The 25,123-nt window shown below is 36.4% G+C and overlaps 1 protein-coding gene across 8 annotated transcripts in view; it reads left to right on the forward strand.

The window, feature by feature from the left end:
- The window catches only part of RABGAP1L (RAB GTPase activating protein 1 like), a 762,235-nt gene that overhangs the window by 61,224 nt on the left and 675,888 nt on the right, over positions 1-25,123 (forward strand). For 5 of the 8 annotated variants that reach the window (XM_023247520.2, XM_023247523.2, XM_045049364.1 and 2 more), the window contains 5 exons: positions 5,539-5,719; positions 7,277-7,469; positions 12,965-13,175; positions 16,457-16,631; positions 24,608-24,765. In XM_023247520.2, coding sequence (XP_023103288.1) covers positions 5,582-5,719; positions 7,277-7,469; positions 12,965-13,175; positions 16,457-16,631; positions 24,608-24,765 — 875 coding nt within the window. In that variant the 5' untranslated portion in view covers positions 5,539-5,581. Of the gene's footprint in view, positions 1-5,538; positions 5,720-7,276; positions 7,470-12,964; positions 13,176-16,456; positions 16,632-24,607; positions 24,766-25,123 lie in introns of those variants that run through there. The other 3 variants (XM_023247521.2, XM_023247522.2, XM_045049363.1) reach the window with 3 other exon arrangements.

Raw genomic sequence — 25,123 nt, forward strand, 5'->3', positions numbered from 1 at the left:
TTTGTTAAATGCATTTTGTGTGTAACTGACATGATCATGATTTTTCTTTAGCTTATTTTGATATGTTTTATTACATTGATTAATTTTTGAATGTTGTCAGTCTTACCTTGGGTGTAATTCTTTTTACATATTGTTGAATATAATTTTGTAATATTTTGTGGGGCATAGAGAGAGGGTGACACAGAATCTGAAGCAGGCTTCAGGCTCTGAGTTGTCAGCACAGAGCCTGATGCCAGGCTTGAACTCAAGAACTGTGAGGTTATGACCTGAGCTGAAGTTGGACACTTAACCCACTGAGCCATCCAGGTGCTCCTGAAATATTTTAAAGTGTTGGCTTTGCATTCTCAGATTTTTGTATTTGTGTGCAAGTGTGCAAATTTAGTAAACATCTGCATTGAGGTTCAAAGAAATGGAAATGTTCAACCAAATAAAGTAGCATTGGGCAAACTTCTAAAAGTATTCTTAAGGCCCTTGGAGGCAGGGTTTTATGCTTGTAATGAGAGCTGACTTAATTCTGAGAAACATGAGAAATTCTGGGCTGTGTTTTAAAGAGATCACAAAATTACTTTTGGTAAACTAATAGTTTTCTTGTTAGCCTGGCAGAATATCTAACATTTTCTTGGGCTAAAGAAAACCTCTTAAAAATGGACATCTTATTTGAATTGTATAGCCATTAGTATTCATTAACATGCTGATTTATTTATTTATTAAAAAAATTAAAAAAAAAATTTTTCAACGTTTATTTATTTATTTATTTATTTATTTATTTATTTATTTTTAATTTTTTTTTTCAACGTTTATTTATTTTTGGGACAGAGAGAGACAAAGCATGAACGGGGGAGGGGCAGAGAGAGAGGGAGACACAGAATTGGAAACAGGCTCCAGGCTCCGAGCCATCAGCCCAGAGCCCGACGCGGGGCTCGAACTCACGGACCGCGAGATCGTGACCTGGCTGAAGTCAGACGCTTAACCGACTGCGCCACCCAGGCGCCCCGTCGTTTATTTATTTTTGGGACAGAGAGAGACAGAGCTTGAACGGGGGAGGGGCAGAGAGAGAGGGAGACACAGAATCGGAAACAGGCTCCAGGCTCCGAGCCATCAGCCCAGAGCCTGATGCGGGGCTCGAACTCCCGGACCGCGAGATCGTGACCTGGCTGAAGTCGGACGCTCAACCGACTGCGCCACCCAGGCGCCCCTAAAATTTTTTTTTAAATGTTTTATTTTTGAGAGAGAGGGAGAGAGAGAGCGCGAGCATTAGTGGGGGAGGGGCAGAGAGAGAAGGAGACACAGAATCCAAAGCAGGCTCCAGGTTCTGATCTGTCAGCACAGAGCCTGACACGGGGTTTGAACTTGCAGACTGTGAGATCATGATCAGAGCTGAAGTCAGCTGCTTAGCTCACTGAGCCACCCAGGCGCCCTTAGCATGCTGATTTAGAGTTAATGGCCAGGGTAGCTATTTATCGCTTACACAAGAAGAAATTTTTTCTTTTCTTTTCTTTTTTTTTTTTTTTTTTTTTTTTTTTTTTTTTTTTTTTTTTTTTTTTTTTTTTTGAGAGAGAGAGCGCACGCGTGCACGTTAGTAGGGTAAAGGGGCAGAGGTAGAGAATCTCAAGCAGGCTCCATGCTCACCATGGAGCCCAGCATGGGGCCAGATCCCACCACCCTGGGATCATGACCTAAGCTGACTGAAATTGAGAGTCGGACACTCAACTGAGTGAGCCACCCAGATGCCCCAAAGAAGAATGTCTTGGGAGAAGACATAACTTTTGATGGAGAGAGGAGAGGTGTGGAGAAGGTTCATTGTGTAGTGACAGATACCAACCCTCAGTCTCTAGGAATAGGTGAGGAAACTTCAAGAGACAGTATAATGTAGTGGTTCAGAGCATGTACTTTGAAGTCTGAATACCTGGTTTGAATCTTGGCTCTGCATTTGTTTTTTTGTGAGAACTTTAGCCTGATTGGTGCTTTTAACAACAAATTGTTCGACGCATTTGTTGAATATCTACTATGTACTAGCTGCTACACTAGGCATATGATATTCTCAGGTAAATGAAAGAGTTGGAATTAGGGTTTATTTAGATAGCCTTAGCATCAGGGGGTGGCCTCAGGGTTCCCCGCCTTCTTTTCTATATCTCATCTTATCCTGCTCTCACCCATGCTCACTGTGATCTAGCTATTATGGCCTCCTTTCTCATAAGCCTTTTCTCATATCTGGGCTTTTTGTATTTGTTGTTTCTTCTACTTGAAGTTCTTTTCCCCTAGTTCTTTCCGTGGCTCACTCATTCTTATTAAGCCCAAACGTCAACTGGGTCCATATTGCCTCCTGTCTTCTCATTACCTTTCACGGTATATATTCCAGTACGTGATCTTGATTTATTTTTTTCTATGTGATTTCTCTCTTCCATAAGAATGTTAGCTCTAGGAAGACTGGAACTAAATTGGTCTTACTCATCATTTAGTCTCCAGGTCCCATGATTGTTTCTAGTGCATCATAGAGACTCATTAAATATTTGTTGAATGGATGAATGAAAGCTGATACCTTAGGAGTCAGCCATATGAAAGGAGGCAAGAGCTAAGACCCTATAGTGTAAAAGAACTTTCGGTAATTAAAGAGATGTAATGGTAAAGTGACAGAGGGAAAGGTGTGTTGGGCTTTGTAAGTCCTGGCATAATTTGGATTTTATTTGAATTTTAGTGAAAAGATTAAAAAAATTTCCTTTTAAGTTTATTCATTTTGTGAGAGGGTTAGAGACAGCGTGAGTGGGGGTGGGGCAGAGAGAGAGGGAGGGAGAGAATCCCAAGCAGGCTCTGCGCTGCCAGTGCAGAGCCCAATGTGAGGCTGGAACCCATGAGACCGAGAGATCATGACCTGAGTGGAAACCAGGCTTAACTGACTGGGCCACCTAGGCTCCTCAGTGAAAACATTTTAGAGTAGAGTTCTAATGTAATCTAATTTATTTTCTGAAAGATTTCTTTGGCATCTCTGTGAAGAATAGATTAGGGGGAGAGAGGACTGGAAGTAGGACTTGGGTTAGGAGACTTTTTTAGTAGATGAGAACATTGCCTGGATTGGGTTGATAAAAATGTCCATGAAGAAATGGGATAGATGTGGGATTTATTTTGGAAGTGGGGCTAACATGACATGCTTATGGGAGGAATGAAGAAGTAGAGATGAATTAAGAATGATATCCAAATTATTTGAGCAACTTGATAGAAAGTGGTGTTATTAACTGAAATGGGAAATCTGAGAAATTTGGAGGAGACGTTAGGAATTACATTTGGGTCACATTTAAGATATTGATAAGAATTCCACATGGAAATATAAAGTAGAAAGTTGGGGGGCACTTGGGTCAGTCGGTTAAGCATCTGACTTTGGCTCAGGTCATGATCTCACAGTTTGTGAGTTCAAGCCCCACGTCCGGCTCTGTGCTGACAGCTCAGAGCCTGGAGCCTGCTTCAGATTCTGTTTCTCTCTCTCTCTCTCTGCCCCTTCCTTGCTTATTCATTCTCATTTTCTCTCTCTCTCTCTCTCTCTCTCTCTCTCTCTCTCTCTCTCTCAAAAAAAAAAAGTTGGATTCCAAATGAAGACTTTAGAGGACATTTGGGTTGAGAGAGAAATTTGGGAGACTATTAGGTATAGATGGTATTTAAATACATGGCAGTGAGAGATACTGCTTAGAGAGATGTGTGTGGCAAGGAGTCACAAGTTCAGAACTTGAACTTGGGGAATTTCCAGCATTTAGATGTTAAGTTGAGGAGTGGCAACTTGGGCTTGAAGGATTGGCGACAGAAAGAATATCTGGAATGTGTAGCGTCTTGGTAATCAAAGATTCTTGGGGCAGCCTGGAAGGCAAAGACGTGGCCTCTAACACATACTGTTTTCAGAAACATTTACTTGCAAAATGAAAAATCTTTAGAGGACAGAAAAATGTGCTTGAAGGATTTAACATTTAAAAGGAAGGATATTCACATGTCCAACAGAATGAAATGATGGCTAGCTAATTACACTATCCTAGAAGAGTTACTCTTTATTTTAAAGTTACTGGGAATTTTGAGTTTCGATGAAGATGGAAGTAATTATTAAAGTGTAACTGGAAGCTGAGAGTAAATCTTTTTTTTTTTTTTTTTGCCAAGAATAATGTTGTTGGTGTCACCTAAAGGCAAAATGAGATATTGCAGCCATATTTATGTGGGGCAGAGAACAGAATAACTTAATTGGAACGAGAAAAAGAACAATTCTGGGTAATTTTAAGGCATGCATCAGCAGACTTAGAGAGTCCTGTGTTCTTTAGCCCCAGTTTACTTGTTCTACCCCTCTATCACATTACCCCTTTGGTCACTGAGCAGATTAATATACCGTTCTCTTTTGTCTTTTACATTTCAGCTCAGATATTTCCCTGAATTCTTTCCTACCACCTTACTTAAAGTTGTCCCTATTCTTTTTGTAGCTAGTCATTGTTACAATAACATATTTTATCTTCTTCATAGCCTTTAGAGTGATTTGGAATTACATTTGCTTACTTGCTTGATTTCTTACTAGATGTAAGCTCCAGGAGAGCAGGCAACTTGTCTGCCTTAGTCACTCCTATAACCCTAATGCTGAGTACTGTGTTTGTTTATGTAGCACACAGGTTCAGTTAAATTAGCAGTGTGAATATTTGAACTTCTGGAAGTGATAGACATTGTTGAGTTTCTGTGGTGTACAGATCTATCCAGAAAGCAGAATTACACTGTATTTACACTGTCACATGAATGAAATGTGAAAGCCTTGGCCTTTTCCCCACCCCCTTGTGCTGATAAGTGGTAGTGTGTCTGGAAAACAAAAGATACATGGTTTAGTGTATTGAATTCTTTTTTTTTTTTTAATTTTTCTTTATTTTTGGGAGAGCACAAGTAGGGGAGGGGCAGAGAGAGGGGGACCAAGGATCTGAAGTGGGCTCTGCACTGGCAGGCTGATAGCAGCAAGCCGAGCCCATACAGGCTTGATATCACAATTGCGAAATCATGACCTGAGCTGAAGTCAGATGTTCAACTGACTGAGCCACCCAGGTGCCCCTGGGTGTTGAATTCTTATTAATTAGTAAACTTACGTGACACAAAGATATTTTAAGGTACAATACTTTTAGGAGATAGGTTTTTGTAAACATTTGGATTTAATTATAAAGTAATTTCAGTGACTTTGTGTATGAATTTGGTTTCTAGTATCATGCTTAATTATTTCCTCTATTAAAAAAGAACAAAAATAGTATTTCTAGGAGAAATGAATCAAGCAGTGGTAAATCTGTTTAGTTGAGATATGGGCGGGTTTGTGTTGTTTTTCAGGGCACAATATGGTTCTTTTAGTTGGAATTCAGGGTGAAGGGAGTACATTTGCATTATGTGGCCCAGTCCAAGAAGGTAGCCTCCCTAGTTTTGAGATAATTATCTAGCCAACAGAATTCTTTTTCGTGTGAACCATTTTTAAAGGCTGAGTATTGATCATGTTCTTATTCATGCTGTTTTTGTTTTGTTTTGTTTTGTTTTTTTAAATCTCCATAGTTTTGACCAGGTGGATGTGGGAAGAGAAGTTTGTAGAATTGAAATGGAGGTCAGAGCTTCATTACAGAAGGTTAGTGGGTCATCAGATTCTGTGGCTACACTGAACAGTGAAGAATTTGTTTTGGTTTCTCAGCATGCAGATGATACGTCTACAAAAGATGATGAAAAACCTGAACTGAAGGTATTTCTTTCTTTCTTGCTTTTGTTTATTTACAGATGATACTATTTTAAATTATTATTTTTTTAATGAGGTGAGACTGATCTTGAGAGATGTGTAAAATACGAAGGTTTTTCTCAAATACTGACCTTGAATAACGTCAGTCTTTGATTTATGCAGAAGCTAATTATTTGGTTTGTGTATTTTTAAAGTTTTTTGCTTTTGGTTCTTTATTTTTTAATTCATAATTTTAGGAAGAAGGAATAGAAGGGAAAATAGAAAGAAAAGGATAATTGGGGAATTTGCCTTAAATTTATATAAGACTTAACCATTATCTGGATATTTTTGTCTCTCTTGCTGCTGGATTTTTAAAGTTAATTACATAAATAGTTATGTTTTATTTGTACTTAAGAAACAACTGTATGGTTTTTATGTTTTAAATCAGCTGGTAGCATTCTAGTATGTGATTGAATAGGTGGCTTGTCTGAATTAAAAAAAAAAATTAATGTTTATTTTTGAGAGAGAGTGAGAGTGGGGGAGGGGACAGAGAGAGAGGGAGACAGGATCTGAAGCTCTGGGCTGACAGGAGGGAGCCCCATGAGGGGTTTGAGATCGTGACCTGAGCTGAAGTTGGATGCTTAACTGACTGAGCAACCCAAGTGCCCCTTGCCTGAATATTTTTAAAGTATATGTCTTACATTTTTAGCAATTGAGTTTTTATTTGAATGTGATCCGTTTTCAAATTTATGTTGTCTTTCCTAACTCAAAGAAAAAGAATCAAACAAACCCATATACATGCATGAGAATTGCATAAACACCCTCTAGAAACAGGAGTAGAGAAATTAGTCTGATATGCTACATATTGTTTGACTTTTATTTAGTATTAACTATGGCATCAAAAATATATATGAATTTAATAAAATTTTATAGAAATTATAGTATTAAATACCCATTTTACATTATGTTGAGTATACATAGTTTTATAAGTGTATTAGAATAGTGGTTTTATTTAAATTTAAGTAATAGGTATTTAAATAAATGGCTTTAAATGTATTTAAATATTTGCATTGAAAAATAAGTATCTGCATTTTAGTGTGTTTAATTTAAGACCTTTATTAGGCTTTTGATCTCACCTGCTTTTAAGAGAAGGATGAGTCAACTTAAATGTAAAAAAATTACCAAGCAAGCAAAATTTGTAAAGAAATCACAAATACGTTTATGCTATGATAACAAGAAATATGGCCTTTTGAATAACAGTCACAGTAGACAGTGTCCACTTAAACTTACCTGTTTTTCCCTTTAAAACACATAAATTTAAGATTGCCTGGTTTTTAGAATGTGTTCTTAAGGAAAAGAAGAAAAAGAAAGAAAAATCTCTGTAAATTAGATCTTAGATCAGATACAGTTAGGTACAAGTGTATAAATTCTTGGTATTCAGTAACTTAGATTTAAATTTAAAATTTAGATTGTTTTAATTTCTTCTAGAAACAAAATATTAGAAATAGAAATAAAAGATTAGAAACCTTGAAAAGTCCAGAACCATAATATGATTGAAACAGAATCATCTTGCTTTGTCTATAGATTGTTTCTAATGGTGATGAACAATTGGAAAAAGCCATGGAAGAGATTCTGAGAGATTCTGAGAAAGGGCAAAGCAGTCCTCTTGCTGATTGTCAGAGTTCCAGTGAGAGTTCAGACCATTCATTTGGAGATGTTTCAGCCAGCCAAACAAATAAGCCATCTCTTCAGTTAATTTTGGATCCATCGAACACAGGTACTGCATTGAACTTTTAGACATCATAAAAGAAATGGGATAAAGTGGTCCTGAAAATTTTAAGATGAAAATTAAAAAAAAATCCTATTAGCTTTGTTTTCTAAGATCAGGGCCACCAAGTTTTTGGTTCTGCTTAAGAGTTCCCACTTTGGTTCTTAATGTTTTTTTTTGTTTCTCTACCTGTAAAATCAATGTCAATGTTATTTGAGAATAGGCACTATGTCTGAGTCTTCATTTTACTCCTAGTACTTGGCACATAGCAGGCACTCAATAAATACTTGGGTATCAGGAAATAGTGTAATAGGCACAGTGTTTCATATAATGTGCCTTTTTACTCAGTTTGGTTATTTAAAATTATCATTTGTGAAAATTCTAAGTAAAATAGCATATCAATTACATCAGTGTATTTGATAAGTGTATTGGGGTGCATGTGCTTCTTTGAATCAGCATTTTGTATCCTTTGGATAAATACCTAGTAGTGCAATTAAGCAATAGCCAAATTATGGAAGCACCCCAAATGCCCATCGACTGATGAATGGATAAAGAAGATGTGGTGTATATACATAATGGAATACTATTAGGTGATGTAAAAGAATGAAATCTTGCCATTTGCAACAACATGGATGGAACTAGAGTATATTATGGTAAGTGAAATACGTCAGAGAAAGATAAGTATCATATGATTTTACTCGTGGAATTTGAGAGACACAATACGTGAACATAGGGAAAGGGAAGGAAAAATAAGATAAAAACAGAGACAGAGGCAAACATAAGAGACTCTTAAATACAGAGAACAAAATGAGGGTTGCTGTAAAGGAAGTGAGTACGGGGATGAGTGAATGGGTGAGGGGCATGAAGGAGGACACTTTTTGGGATGAGCACTGGGTGTCATGTGTAAGAGATGAATCACAGAGTTCTACCCCTGGAGCCAAGACTATACTGTATGTTAACTAACTTGAATTTAAATTAAAAAAAAATACACCTTGATAAAAATATAAATGCATCCATGATTGAGTAGGCTTTGTAGTAGAAATATCAGCTTATAATGCAAAATGGTTTTGGGTACAAGAAAAGCCGAACAAAAACCAAAGCCATTTTCTATAGCTGGTTTAAATACTAGAGGCTCTGATTGTGGTTTTTTTGTGAACTTCTCAGCTTTTATCATCTCTTTTGTCACCTTTCTCTCCAACTGGCTTCCTTTATGGTCATAAAGTAGTTAGCAGAAATTGGTAAGTAAGGCCAGGCGATTTGTTGATGGCTGGTGGCAGAGACAAAGGCTCTCTTCTTTACCTATTGAACAAAAGTTGTGAGTTTCACTCAGTTGAACCATTTTATAGTAGTTAGGGAATCACATGAACTAATAGGCCTTGGTTACATTCAAATCCCTCAATAAGTCACACTGACAGTCAAGATGAGATTATCTTGATTGGCTTAGAACCAGTGATCCATTTCTGAATGTTGGTGTGGTGTAAGTATAGATACAGGCCAGAGTGGTACACAGTGTGGCTATGATGGCCCTAAATTACATTGTACACAAAATTTATTCCTAGTGAATCAAATATTGAAATGTGAAAAATAAACCTATAAGAAGAAAATATTGGAGACTATTTTGTGATTGGGTAGGAAAAGCCATGTCATAAAATATAGTTTTATTTTAATACACAAAAACCTAAATCTTCTGAAAGAGAATGGTACCATAATAAATGTTTTTTTTTTTTTTTTTTTTTTTTTTTGCTTTGACCTGCATTAACTAAATTGTTAGATAACACATTTTAACACTAAAAAAGAAAGATACTCATATATCATAATCATGGGGTTTCCTCCAAATGGACCATTAATGTTAGGCACCCCAAATTGCAGGTTTTTGTGTTGTTTTTTTTTTTTTTTTAGCCTGTCCCACTGATACATCCTCAACCATTTTATATAATACATACAGCTTAATGACAGGGTAGGAGAAGATATTTATAATGTGTTGGGGGTCTTTAATAAAACCCTCTGATTTGGTGACTCACTATGAATACTTCTAGGTCTCAACATATAGTCATACAGCTAGAAGTAAGAACAAGAGAATTTAAGGTAAACATTTATGTATTTTAATTAAAAATGTAGGATTGGAAATAAACCTTAAAAAGCATTAATTTTTATTCTTGATGAAGGGAACATGAAAGATGATATTATGCTTTGCTTTGCTTTACCTTTTGAATTTCTTAAGTCTCTCTACCCCTTCCAAAAAACCTAAAGCATACTGATATCACATTTATATAATTATTTTTTGGTTAATATATTAATCAAAAGGAAGGAATACCTTTTATCTGCTAATGTAGCTCTGATGGGTTGTTGGAATTTTAATTATTCTTTACAGTGGCTTATGATTCTTAGTTCTGAGTATATTTGATAGGGACCATGTATTGTGTGCTCTTTTTGTGTTCTCAACACCCCTTACACTAAATACATTTTTAGAAAGATCTCAGTGGATAAGAAGAAATTTCCTTTGCTTTACAAGTAGGTTTTTAGTATTCTTTTCTAGTTACATATTTTTAGTTTTATTTTCAATAAAGAGACATGTTATGCTCTGAATGTTCTTCTCCTCAGAATCATGTTGAAATTCTAACCCTCAAAGCGATGATATTAGGAGGTAGGGAAGTGATTAGGGTCATGAGAGTGGAACCCTCATGATTGGGCTTAGTGCCCTTATGAAAGAGACCCCAGAAAGCTAGCTTGTCCCTTCCGCCTCTGAGGACACAGTGAAAAGATGCTGTCTGTGACCCAGAAAGTGGGCTCCCACCAGATGCCAAGTCTGCCAGTACCTTGATCCTGGTCCTCCTGGCATTTAGAACTGTGAGAAGTAAATGTCTACTGTTTAGAAACCACCCAGTCTGTGGTATTTTGTTATAGCAGCCTGAACAGACTAAGATGAGACATTTCAGCTGCCTTTTCCTAGCTGCAGTCAACACAGTTTTTGCTTACAGAATTACTGTGGTTGGTTTAAAATGACACATAACTTCAGTGGCAAGGAACTGTATCTAGAAAGTATCTAGATTTAAATGGCCTAGAGTGAATATTAAAGGTATATTGATTTTCAGTTATAAAACCAGATAGATGAAAGCTTTTGTTTCAATATCATGATAACTTGTTGGTTTTTGTCATGTGATGATCTTATATACTGGCTGCTTGGATGCAAATCTAATAGGAAATTTTTGCTAGTTAAAATTTTTTTTAATGTTTTACTTTTGAGAGAGGGGGAGAGAGAGCGCGAGCATGAGTGGGGGAGGGGCAGAGAGAGAGGGAGACAAAGAATCTGAAGCAGGCTCCAGGTTCTGAGCTCTCAGCACAGAGCCTGATGAGGGGCTGAACCCATGAATGGTGTGATCATGATCTGTGCGAAGTTGGCTGCTTAAACCAACTGACCACCCAGGTGCCCCAAACAGGTCTAGGTTTTAATGATATACCATTTCTTGTATACTGTGAAGATCTTCCATTTCTTTTCTTGCAGACTTTATGCTTTTGTTGTCATTCATTTTGCTTGCACATGTTATAAATTCTACAAAATGCTAATTTTTACACCCCCCTCCTTTTTTTTTTTTTTTTTTTTTAACACAAGGGAGGCTTACTGAATACATCTCAAGGGAGCAGCAGGCAGGACAGTGAAGGGGAGAGTATCTAATTTTTACTTTGAATAATCTGTTATATTTTAAAGAAGTTAAAAAGCAAAGAAGTCTTGCCCTCATGTTTTTAACTTCTGAGGCTCTTCAGTTTTCCTCTAGTATCATTATTCTTTATCCCAAGGAACTTCTTTAATATTTTTTTCTTCTGTAATTTAGAATCTGCTGTTATAGCCACCCAGGGAATATTTCATTTCAGATCTTGCATTTTTTAGCTTTAGAATTCCTTTTGGTCTTTTGTCTTTCATTTTTCTGTCTATTTTGTTAGGTATTTTTCTTTACATCCTGTGTCATATTTATAATAGTTATTTAAAGGCCTTGTCTGCTTATTTTGTCTTTTTTTTGGATCAATTTCTGTACTGTTTTTCTCTACTTGGGGTTTACACAGTTATATGAATCTGAATTATACAGATTAGTACAATATTTTTTTCAGAAAGCTTTTTGTCCCTTTTTTTGTTTTTTGTTTTTTGGGTTTTTTTTTTGGTATGACTCCAACTATATGTAAGTTAGACCATATGAACTACTTTATCAGTCATGTTCATCAGTTACTGGAATATGATTTAATCATAGGATCTTGCAAATAATTGTTTCATGAGTGCTTGCTAAATTAACAAAAAATTCACAGAATAGTAAGTCTAGTAAACATATTAGCATCCAGCTTTAACATGTGTTTGTGTTTTTTTTTTATTTATCCGTTTTGAAATATAGCACGTTGAACTGATTCAAAAGAGGGAAAAACATGTTTCAGTGATTGAAGAACATGGTAGATGAAATAAATCATTTTGAATGGCTTTAGTTTCTCAGTAGAAGAAAAGTAGGCAATGAGGTTGCATGTTTCAGTATGATATTTGGGAGCTGGAGTGGAGAGGTTGGGAATGGCTTTTGTGAATTATTTATTAAAGTCCTATAGGTGGAATTGTGGTAATGAGGATTTGAGCATGGTGCAAAGATCTAGTTTGGGTGAGACAGGCATGCTTAATTTTGTGTAAAATGGATATGGGTAATGGGAAAAAGTAGAGACTAGCTGAATATGGGTTTTAGGTGTGGATGGAAAGAGTGGCAGTTTAATAGTTTAAGAGGTTTAAGAGGTTTAAGGGGGAGTTTAATAGTGTCTGATACATGCAAACGGATACTCTGACCACAGTTGGGCCTTTGCTGCAAGCTGTGCTTAGAATTAAAGAGAACAACTTTATCTTATTTACTTTTTTTAAGAAACTCATCAATGGGGAGGGGAGAATTGAGGGAAGCAATCATAGGATCATTATTTTGATGAAGCAGTTTCCATTGGAATACTTGCATAGTTCATAGAAGCCAGCAAGCTAGGAAGGGTTAAACATGGGGCTTGCTTTGTTATTGGTATGAGATGTGTCCTCTTAATATTGTTTACCTTTGCTTTGGAAGTTAGGCTTCTTAATAAATTGGGTGCCATGCAGGACCATTACAGCCAAGACAAACTTATAACTGATTTTAGCTTTATTTAATCCTCATTAATTTTAGGCTACTTCACACTGCCTTTAGTATAGTTTTTTTTTCTTTCTTGTTCTATATCATTTGAACTCTGCTTTTGATTTTTTAAAATAAAAATTTTAAATTTCTTTCTTTTTCTCTAAAAAAAGTTGTAGCTGAGTAAGTTAATACTTTGAGAGACTTGAAAGTACAAAAATTCCATAACTCTGATTTCAGATGTAGGATAAACATCAAAAGAAGTGAAAACACGGACCTAAATTTTGTTTGCAGTTTTTCATTTGTTTTTGGGCAGTAGGTGAAATTATACTGTGAAGTTTTTCATTAACCTTTTGAGTGTGTGTGTGTGCGTGTGTGTGTTTTCTTCAGAAATTTCTACACCCAGACCATCTTCTCTAAGTGGATTACCTGAAGAAGATAGTGTTTTATTTAACAAACTGACCTACTTGGGATGTATGAAGGTTTCTTCCCCACGTAATGAAGTGGAGGCTTTACGGGCAATGGCAACTATGAAATCTTCGAGTCAGCACCCCTTTCCTGTTACTCTTTATGTGCCAAATGTTCCAGAAGGTTCTGTGAGGTAAGCTCTAGTCTTTTTTAAATTCCCCTAGACATGCATGAAATTTTTTGTGTGGTAGTGATGATGTTAACATCATAAATCAGACCTAGGCCTTACTGTGAATTTACTTTTACTCTGTAGACATAAAAAGTTAAGTATGTTTAGGATTACACCATGTTGCTTGTTTACAAGAGCTTTTACAAAATTATGCATAGAGTATTATGAATGGAAATAGAACTTTAAAAATACCTATAATTTGTGTTTCTTTATTCAGAAGGAATGTAAAAACCTGCCTTCGTCTTGTCGTGTAACTGGTTCAAAAACCACAGAGTTTTTGTGAAGCTGCATATCTTATACTTTTTACATCAGACTAGGAAGAAGCAAAATGGCTTTTTCTCTTATGCTTAAGTAGGAACAAGAATTAAATATAAATCAGATAATGTTCTACACTCAGTGGCCTCCAGTCACACTTGTGATTATATTCAAAATCCTTACCATGTCTGGCCACTGATAAACTATTGCTTTGACCTGGTTTTTTACCTCTCTCATCTCTCCGTACCTCCTTTCTCTTTTGCTTTCTCACTATGTTCACTCACTACATTCTGGTCATGGTAGCTTCTTTGTTCTTTCTCAAACACTGTCATGATTCCTACCTCAGGACCTTTGCATATTCTCTTTCCTTTGCCTAAACAATCTTTTCTTGGTTTCCCAGTGGCTTTTTTTTTTTAAAACTTCTTTACAGTTTTATCTCAAACATCTTATCAAAAGAAGCCACCTTTGATTGGATTATGTAACTATTCGTCTTTTCCCCCTTATTGGGCCCTTTTTTTTTTTTTTTCCTTCATAGCACTTTCTCTGACTTGGTATTGTACATACATTTGTTTCTTGGTTTATCATCTAACTTCCTCACTGGAATATAAGGTCCATACAAGGAGATTACTTGTATTTTTCTCTGCTTTAACTTTGGTGTCTTGAGCAGTATCTGGTTCATAGCAGGTTTTCAGGAAATGTTTGCTGAATAAACAAATAAAATGAAAGTCTTAGGAATTAGGTTGAATGTATCATGAACCTGTAATATTCTCAGAAATCCAGTTTAATCTTTTTTCAAACTCTTCCTGAAATACCTCATTCTTTAAGGTTTAGAATGTGAAAAAGTGAAGGGGCGCCTGGGTGGTTCAGTTGGTTGAGTGTCCGACTTCGGCTCAGGTCATGATCTCATGGTCCGTGAGTTCGAGCCCCACGTCGGGCTCTGTGCTGTCAGTTCAGAGCTGGAGCTTGCTTCGGATTCTGTGTCTCCCTCTCTCTCCCCCTCCCCCACTCACACTCTGTCAATCTCTGCCTGTCAAAAATGAATAAATGTTAAAAAAAAATTAAAAAAAAGAAATACGCAAATGGTTGCAATTAACAACAAAAACAAATTTTTAGAAGTCAGTATTATAATTTGGACATTAGCTTTAAGACATACACTATGCAGAACAAACAGAAAATTGAATCATTAAGGAAATGAAAAGGAAAAGAGGGGCGCCTGGGGGCTCAGTTGATCAAGCGTCCAACTCTTGGTTTCAGCTCAGGTCAGGATCGCGCGGGTTCGTGAGTTTGAGTCCTGCACTGGGCTCTGCACTGACAGTGCAGAGCCTGCTTGGGATTCTCTCCCTCTCTCTCTGCCTCTCCCCCACTCATGCTCTGTCTCTCTCTATCCAAAAATGAATAAACGTTAAACAAAAAAATTAAATGCATAGGGGCACTTGTACCCCAATGTTTATAGCAGCACTCTCAACAATAGCCAAATTATGGAAAGAGCCTAAATGTCCATCAACTGACGAATGGATAAAGAAATTGTGGTTTATATACACAATGGAATACTATGTAGCAATGAGAAAGAATGAAATGTGGCCTTTTGTAGCAATGTGGATAGAACTGGAGAGTGTTATGCTAAGTGAAATAAGTCATACAGAGAAAGACAGATACCGTATGTTTTCACTCTTATGTGGATCCTGAGAAACTTAACAGAAGACCATGGGGGAGGGGAAGGAAAAAAAAAAGGGAGAGAGCCAAACCATAACAGACTCTTAAAAACTGAGAATAAACTGAGGGTTGATGGGGGTGGAAGGGAGCAGGGGGGATGGGTGATGGGCGTTGAGGAGGGCACCTGTTGGGATGAGCACTGGGTGTTGTATGGAAACCAGTTTGACAGTAAATTTCATATCAAAATAAATAAATAAATAAATAAATAAATAAATAAATAAATAATGAAAAAATAAATAAAAAAATTATTTCTTTAATTTCTGTTGTTTTAATTAAATGATCCCTTTAAACTGGGACATGTTCACAGAAGAAAACAGATCAAAGAGAAATAAAATTCAGGTAGAACAAAAAAAATTAAAATAATAAAAAAAATGAAAAAGTGTTAGCTTAGTTCTAAGTGCTAAAATAATAGCAATATAAATTTATAATGTTTGGTAAAAATGCTTTGAATTTTTCAGGAAAGGGTTTTGTAGATATATTATTTGTATGATATATCTTAGAAAATGGCAGACTGCCTTTTAAAGTTGTATTTTTATTTTTCAAAGTGCCAAACACACCTTGACAAAAGACTTAGTGTTTTGACTTGCCTCTCTCTTCCTATTGGGTACCCCTTGGTTTCACAATTGGGGAGATTTTGATGTGGTCTTGAGATTTTAGATCAATCTAGGGCTAAGGGTTTATATAGGGAAAGTCAGAATTATTTGCTTCTAAATCCCACAAACTGCTTTTACTTTCTTAAATTCTTTTATTAAGTTCAACTTTGTAACCACTCTGACCTTTTATGCTTTGGGGTAAGAGGGGTCTTGGTCTAGCAATGACGTAGGTGTTGGATAAACTTACTGTTGTAAATAGAAACTTTGTAGGTCTGGTCTGTGCTATTGTGTAGTAGCATTCTTTTTGACATAGAAACCATTCGGGGATGGCTAGAAAAGGCTAGCATTTGGGGATGAGTGACGGATTTGATCAGGCAGTATATATTGGCTTTGGGAGTAAATGAGTTGGATCACAGAAAATATAGAAATGAGGTAATTGTCAAAAAAAGGTGAGGAATTTGTGTATGTGCGTGTATATACATAGATACATATAGCAAAATATGGTATTTGTTTTAACCAGTTTATTTTATTTAAAATATTTTATTTAAATTATTATTATATTTTATAACCAGGTTATTTTTATGATTTTAAGATGATTATGTTATTAGTATAGTAAAACTGCTTGCCTTCGCTTTGTTCTTTGCTATTTAATATGTTATCTTATTTTTCGTCACTGTTCTGTAGAATTATAGACCAATCCAGCAATGTGGAGATAGCTTCTTTTCCAATTTACAAGGTGTTATTCTGTGCACGTGGACATGATGGGACAACAGAGAGCAATTGTGTTGCATTTACAGAGAGTTCCCATGGTTCAGAAGAATTTCAGATACATGTTTTCTCCTGTGAAATTAAAGAGGCAGTAAGTATAATATATTGTAGCAATTTGCTATCAAGATGAATTAGGGTAATATTTTTGAACCCTACTCTCACTGTCCTATAAGTTAGTATGTATCACCATATACTCTATTATGTAAATTTGGAGTAGATTTCTAAAGAGAACTTTAGTATTTGTAATGGCATAGGGGCGCCTGGGTGGCTCTGTTGGTTGAGCACCCGACTCTTGATTTGGGCTCAGGTCATGATCTCATGGTTCATCAGTTCGAGCCCCACATCAGTCTCCACGCTGACAGTGTGGAGCCTGCTTGGGACTCTCTCTCTCTCTCTCTCTCAACCCCTCTTTGCTCCTCCCCTGCTCTCTATCTTAAAATAAGTAGACATTAAAAAAAAATTGTAATGGCTGAGAACTCAATACGGAAAGCTTAACCTGATAACTGTGTATTAAAGTGGTGTTGTATGTGGGACACACTCAATTTAACAGATGTAACAGAAAAATCCTGCTTGGTGAGCTCTCCTCCTACCCTACTATGGTACTAATTGCTCAGACCTAGAAGGGCCTCTTTTATTATTTTTCCCAAGTCGATTGGTCCATGTGACTTTCTAAACATGTTTCCTCTGCCGGGACTGATAGTTGTATATTGCTTTCACTTAGATATTGGATTAAGGTTGTTTCGTAGATCTGTGTGGTTTTCACTGGTGATTATTTGTTATGTTCATTTACTCAGAGGATGGCTTTTGCTCTGTGGAACTGGCCTAATTAAAAATACAAATCTCGCATACAGCAGGAATATCAACCTGTAGTTCTTTGAAGATACTAGTTAACTTTCCTTTAGTAATTATTAACTGGTGGTTTATTCTGAGACCGGAGAAGTAGTTCAGAATCAAATGGTTGTCAAATACATGGAGAAATTGCCTTCTTTTCTGTATTTGTTGGATTCTCCCCAAATTAAAAATAGGTTGCACTTAAAAAAATTCCAGTATAGTTAACATACAGTGTTATATAAGTTTCAGGTGTAATTAGGTTGTACTTTTAGAACTTTACTGCTTACAACCATTTTAAAGGCATTGATAAATGGGTTTGGATGGGCAAATCTCAGCTGTGTTTGTTTTTGGAAACAAAAATTGTCAGCAGGAAATGCTAAAAGCAGCTACTCTATTTTCTGTTTGCCATGAAACATAAATAAACCATTGTATTAATGGGACTTCTGAGAGTTTATTTCTGACCACAACATGACAGAGGTGTATTTCTGTGTGTTTGATACTAATCATGAGGAATATCTCAGTTCTCTTTTTAAATACATTTTATTTACACTAAAATGAACATGCATAGACACATAATTTAGATTGTAGCCATACAAGTTCTGTGCCAGAACCCATGGCCTGTATAAGAAATTCCAAGTTTGTTTTTTAAAAAGTATTTCTGAATCTGTTTCATGCCCACATTTCTGTATTTATGTGTATACTGACTGCTTGGTCAAAGGTGTGATAGAGTGAGTGAGTACAGGTGTGCCTGGCACTTAGGAGGCAGGGAACATAAATATGTTGACAGAATATGAATGTGTTTGTGAAGGAAGGGGCCTATTTCTAACCTTACAACTCCACTAGAGGAGTGGTGGGGAAGCAGTGGGCAGAGTCCTGGCATTTCATCCTGGCGGCATTTAACACACCTGTGTGATTTCTGGGTGATTGGCACTCAACAGCGAGGAAATGAACTTGGAAGACTTGGAGAACCTGTTGCTTGGAGAGGTGGAAACACTGCTGCAGAAGGAAATTGAAAGGGAGTTGGCTTGCAAGCATTTTTCATAATTGTGACGGTATGAAACTCTTTTTGGATTGTGGCATCTTGTTTATGGGTGGGGGAACAGTGTGTCATTTTTGAGAGCTTTAACAGTGGATAAGCAGCGGACAAAGCTGCGGGGAATTCTCAACCCGACCATTTTGGATATGGTATTAAATAGTATTAATTGAGAGGGTATTTGGTACATTGCAGGTTGTGGGAAAGTGATGTCCACGTATTATTTAATTTTTTTTTAAGAGTACATTTTTGCAAGTGTTCCATTATGAGACATTGGTGGTAAAATTCATTCTCTGAAGGAGAAATACATGACAGTTGTCATTAAACTTTATTATTAGAACTATTGCTAAATGAAAACTAACCCAGAATAAATGTGGAGGTTATGCAAGGAACTGTGCTAATAAGCCTTTTCTTGATACTCTAAAATCTCCATGATATAGATAGTATTTATTTTGACTAGTGGTCTTGTGCTCCTCTTTGCCTGGAACAGTTCTAGTTTATGTCTGTTGTCCAGTTATGTTATTAATAGCACTCCATCTTATTCTCAGAAGACTTCTGGTTTGATTAATGAATTGTAGGGTTACCGCTGATTTATCTCAAGGCTAAGAGAAGAGACAACAGAGCTGGGTTTTAAATGGAAGTCTCTGACCCTGAAATACCCATATTATTTTCAGTGACAACTTTCCTGTTGCTTAAATATTGTAAAAAGCAAGTGTGGATTTTTCTTTTCATTATGCTTTATAAAGGTATCTGTTGCTCATGTAGCTCACGTTCCAGCCACCTTTGAGTTTTACCCATGCCTTTTACAGAAGATGTCCAACATCTTCCTCTTTCCCTTCAAAAATAATTACCTATTTTAATGAATCTCAGGTCTTTAGTTGCATTTACTCATCTGGTTATCTGGTTCCCAGGTTTCGTGTTCTGTGGTGAAGGCACAACTTCAGCCCTTACTTTTTGGGACCTTGTTAATGGGCACAAACAGTTGGCAAAGATAGTTCAGGAAAAGTGACAGATATTCTTATTGGCTAAATATGTGCCGTGCAGCAGTGTCACTAACTTGCTTGTTTTCCATGGTTGCAGAATCCTGGATGAGATCTGAAGTGGTTTGTCAGTTAAAGGCAAGAAGATGACATCTTCTCAAGCAGGAGTAGTGACATGGCTGCCACTACCAACTGTCCCTGTGATGCTCTTATTTCGCTGTAAAATCCCATAAGCAGCAGGCAACGATAGTGTTAGGGGGAATCCAGTGAAGGTCACAGCTCTATTGGACCTGTGACATAGGATTAGGTGTTCCCGCAGGAGGGGTAGGTTACATTTGACTCGATGACCCTGGATATTCGTCTGTACCACTCTGCTGGAGTGCATCTTGATAACCTGTGGCAAAAGAGTTGGGGAATCTGACCAGAGATATATTGATGCCACTGATTTTGTGTAGGGAAAATGATGTGCTATGTTTCTGCTTAAAAATTACAGACAAAACAAAATATCTGAAAACATAGTGGAAAAAAGCCAGGGAGGCACATATCCTTGTTGCATCTTTATGGATACATTGTATAAAACTTTAAAATATATTTTTAAAAGGCTTAGTTGACTCTCTTTAAGAATTTATTATGTCATTCTCACAATTTTTCTCAAAGCAGATTTGATGTTTGTATGTTTTAAAATACTTAACACTAACTATTACTAGCAATTCTCAGTGTTACATTTTAGAAGCATGGTTATTATCTGGCATTAAAGGCATTTAGAGGTATTTCATGGTAAATACGAAGGGTATGATTGGGAAAATCTTCATTCTTTTTTTTTTTTTTTTCCTAAGCTTTCTCAGGATTTTATTTTTTTAATTTTGTTTTTAAAAGTTTATTTTTGAGTGGGGGAGGGTCACAGAGAGAGGGGAGAGAGAGAATCACAAGCAGGCTCCTAACTGCTAGCACAGAGCCTGATGTGGGGCTGGAACTCACAAAACTGTGAGACCATGACCTGAGCTGAAACCACCACCTAGGCACCCCAGGATCTTCATTCATAATGCATTTAAAAAAAATATTTGCTTATTTAAGTAATCTCTACACCCAGTGTGGGGCTTGAACTCATGACCCCGAGACCGAGAGTTGCATGCTTTCCTGACTGAGCCAGCCAGGTGCCCCTGCACTGTTTTTTGTTGTGGGGGGGGGGGGGGTGGGGGTGTGGTTGCTCAAATGCCACTCTATTAAGGAAACCTTATTCCATGTATGGGAAATTATTTCTAAACATGTATTTATTGAGATGGCATTTTAGCAAAATGCCTTAATTTGGAAATTAATCCTGAAATTGTTACTAGTATTTTCCATTAATAAATTTCTATACTTTTTTTAAAAGTTTCTTGTTTGATATGCTTCTTATTTTAGCTCCTTTCAGTGAGTAATATATTTGAATAATTTCTTTTTAAAAATTTAACACATTTCTCTCAGGGTGTCTTATAGAATGATTTTTCTTACATCTATTTCTTGGGTGAACATTTTCTTAACATATGGTATTTTTGACAGAGTCCACTCTCTTTCCCCAATGTTAATGAAAAGGCTTTATCTTGGAAAAAGTGGCTGTGTCGTTTAAGTAAATACCTTTTTGTTTAATAGCAATATTTTTGGAGTATTCACATGTAATACATATTTGAGAATTTGGAAAATACTGAAATAAATAAGAAAATAGAAGTTACTCAAAATTCCACCAGAGTTAAGATTTTGGCGAATCTCCTTTCCACATCCACGTGTGCTCTCCTCCCACCTCTTCATAGAAATCAGCAACCACAGCAGACCCTTTTGTGTTTAATTAGTACTTTCTGTGGGTATAGCCTTCTGGGAAAAAATTATACTGTATTATTTGTCAATAAGCCATTGCCTCCTGCAAAGAATACACTTATTCTAGATTATTTGTGTGTATGTTAAATAGTGTGACATGTATAGAAATGTTTGCCATGGTGTATGTTGTTAGTATTCTTCTTTTGTTTATTTTTGAGAGAGAGCATGAGCAAGGGAGGGGCAGAGAGAGAGAGGGAGACACAGAATCTGAAGCAGGCTGACAGCTCAGAGCCTGACATGGGGCTCGAACCCACAAACTATTAGATCATTACCTGAACCGAAGTTGGATGCTTAACCAACTGAGCCACCCAAGTGCCCCTTTAATATTCTTTTCATGATGTTATTGGTTACTCAGTTTGTCTCAATAACTGTAGATCTTGATAACCATTGTTCCTGAAGATACTGTACCTCACCAGTCCTTGGATCACCATTCCAGCTTATTCACAGACTCTAGAATTCACAAATGATTTTAACCTTGTTGTTGGAAGTAGCAGCTTGTAAGACACCAACAAGATGTAATGTGGTTTGATCGCTGTCAGTGTACTGCTATGTCCTTCTCCAAAAAGAGAAAAGTGTAGTCTTATTTTTTCCTCTCATAATTCTCTAGTACGTTGGCTCAGTCCCATATATTTAATAACCTTTTTTTTTAAGTTTATTTATTTATTTTGAGAGAGAGAGAGTATGGCAGAGAGAGAGAGAGAGAGAGAGAGAGAGAGAGAGAGAGAGAGAGAGAATCCCAAGCAGGCTCTGCAATATCAGTGTGGAGCTTGATGCGGGGTTCAGACTCATGAACCATGAGATCATGACCTGAGCAGAGATCAAGAGTCAGATGCTGGGGTGCCTGGGTGGCGCAGTCGGTTAAGCGTCCGACTTCAGCCAGGTCACGATCTCGCGGTCCGTGAGTTCGAGCCCCGCGTCAGGCTCTGGGCTGATGGCTCAGAGCCTGGAGCCTGTTTCTGATTCTGTGTTTCCCTCTCTCTCTGCCCCTCCCCTGTTCATGCTCTGTCTCTCTCTGTCCCAAAAATACATAAACGTTGAAAAAAAAAAAAAAGAGTCAGATGCTTAACTGACTGAACCACCCAGGCACCTCTTAATAACCTTTTTAAAGAGAAATTCCTGAGCTTTGCCATCTACTTGAGAATTTGCCAAGTTCCCTTGACATTTTTGGTGCGGCCAAAGATTAAGACATGAAATAGAAGGAGATATGAGAGAGAAGAAAGAAGAATAAATATGGTTGGGATTTGACTCAACTGATGTATCAATAATTATCTATAGACATTCCCCTATATTTACATATAATGCTTTCTTAAAAATATGCTGAAGTTGAATGTGTAAAAAGTAAACAATAGGCTTCACATTTTATTTGAGGTTAGGATGTGGGGAGTACTCAACTAAAAGTAGTTTAAAGTTTCTGTTTATACTTTGCCTTGAGACATATTCTTCAGTGACTTATTTCTAGGGTGTTGTTTGATTCTGTTTTCTTCTTTAACACTTAAGTTATTGAGCTAAATCAAGTAAGTATCCACTTGAGGCTAAATATTTCTGCTTTTGGCTTACCTAATGATTCCTTCTCACCCACCCTAAGCACATTCAACTTACACGCGCTGGACTGTAAGCACCATGTTCACTGCCGTATTCTCCAGCACCTAGAATAATACAAAGTCTACAGAGGGCACCCCCAAAATATTTATTGAACGAATGTGTGAATTCATCATCTTAATTGTATAAAATTTGAGGCCTACAGTTCTTATTTATATCAGTCCTTTGTTTTGTTGTTTTTACTCATTTACGTAAAATTATAATGGGATAACATAGTAAGATATTTAAATATTTTTGTTAAGTACTGTGGTACAAACGTGATACTACTGCTGGATGTGAACTTTAAAAGTGTGGAAGTCAGTTAATTTTAGAAACTTAATTTGGCAATGGAAAGGCAGTTTAGGATGTAACTATTGGTTCATAGGTCTAAGTGTGGCAATTGGAAGTTTGAGAACCACTTATTTTTGAGTGTGATAGACTGTATGAGAAAAGGTAGAGTACATGGATACAACAAAAATAGAAAAATGAGGAAAGACCCCATACTTCTAAGAAATGCTATTGGTGGAAGTGCTCTCATTTCAAGCAAATAACAAAATATTAAGAGTTTTAAGCTAACACAATTCAGTGAATAATTTGAATTCCCTTTATCTAAAGGGAAGGATTTGTTCATGTTTGGAGAAGTCTCTTGTATCTCTCAGTGTGAGGTTATGACCTTTGTTAAACTCTTCTTCATCGTGGTTTCATTGTTCAACCTATGGTGGCCTGAGAGATTTGGAAGTTCTTTTGTGCTTCAAGTTTACAATTTTGAGATAGTGTGATGCTACTTTTGGAACCAAGGAAGAGAATAGCTTCTGAAAGTGTGGGATTTAGAGGACTTCTCCACTTTAGGGAAAGAGTATAAGCCATTGACATATATTTTTTACAGTATTCACCAAGGTGGCTTAATGCTAATAAATCATTTCAACTGGGAATCCTGCAATGCATTTATAACACAGCATCACTGTGATAACACTCAACTCTTTTAATCATGTTACCATGTTTGCTTATTGCTAAAACCAGTATTTCATTTTTAAAATATTTTATTTAATGTTTATTTTTGAGAGAGAGGGCAGGAGTGGGGGGAAGGAGCAGAGAGAGAATGAGACACAGAATCTGAAGCAGACCAGGCTCTGAGCTGTCAGCCCAGAGCCCGATGCAGAGCTCAAACTCACGAACCATGAGATCATGACCTGAGTCAAAGTTGGACGTTTAACTGACGGAGCCACCCAGGAACGCCAGTATTTACTTCATTTTGTGCTTCACTGTCTAGCCCACTGAAGCCAAGGGAAGTGAGAAGAGAAATTGCACTTAGAGAACTTAGACTAAAACCTTGTTTGTGTGTGTTCTTTGGGAATATTTAGATGCCAGCACCATTCTTAGGATTACCTTAGGATTCATTTGTTGCAATATAGTATATTTTGAGGCCTAGAAACATCTATAAATAAATAAAGCTCCTTTTGTGAACTTCAGTTAATCAAACATCTTTATTACCAGGTTTAAATGCTAAAGTTGAAGAAACAAACTATATTTGTAAATTAAATGTTATATATTACGTATAATATATAAACATATAAATACAAGCTTATGTAAATATAAGCAAACTATATAAAATGTTTTGTATTATATATACTACATGTAAACATTTGCATATATGTGTATATGTATATGCTTAGACTATATCTGCTAAAGTAAATTGTGACCATGGAAAGGAATAGATTCAAAAATTAGGAGAGAGGGGTATCAAAATGCAGTTAAAGCTTTTGCCTAATGGTATCTCCATTTTTATTCTTTTAGGTAAGCAGAATTTTATATAGTTTCTGTACAGCATTCAAACGTTCTTCCAGACAAGTGTCTGATGTTAAAGACTCAGTTATTCCTACCCCTGACAGTGACGTGTTTACCTTCAGTGTCTCCTTGGAGGTAAAAGAAGATGATGGAAAAGGAAACTTTAGGTGAGGTTATTTGGGAAGAATAAAAGTTGGTATTGTGCCTGAAATATAGTATTGGCTAACATAAAGCTTCCAGAGGCTATACAATGTTGGTATAAAGCTTTAAAATGATAAAAAGAAATATTTGGCAGGTGAATGAATGTTTTATTATTCTCATGCTTTCAGATACTTTATGTAAAATATTTTCTCCATATTTATGAATAATGATATTATAGAAAATTGTAGTAAAATAATAAAAAGAATAAAAAGCTATACTTTTGTCAACCACAATCACTTTTAATACTTGATTTATTCCCTTTGTTTATTTCTAAGGGGTATTTTTATACGGTTGTATATACACAGGTTTTTTTTCTTTTAACTT

This window comes from Felis catus, chromosome F1 (genome assembly GCF_018350175.1).
Source record: "Felis catus isolate Fca126 chromosome F1, F.catus_Fca126_mat1.0, whole genome shotgun sequence".
Lineage (NCBI taxonomy): Eukaryota > Metazoa > Chordata > Mammalia > Carnivora > Felidae > Felis > Felis catus.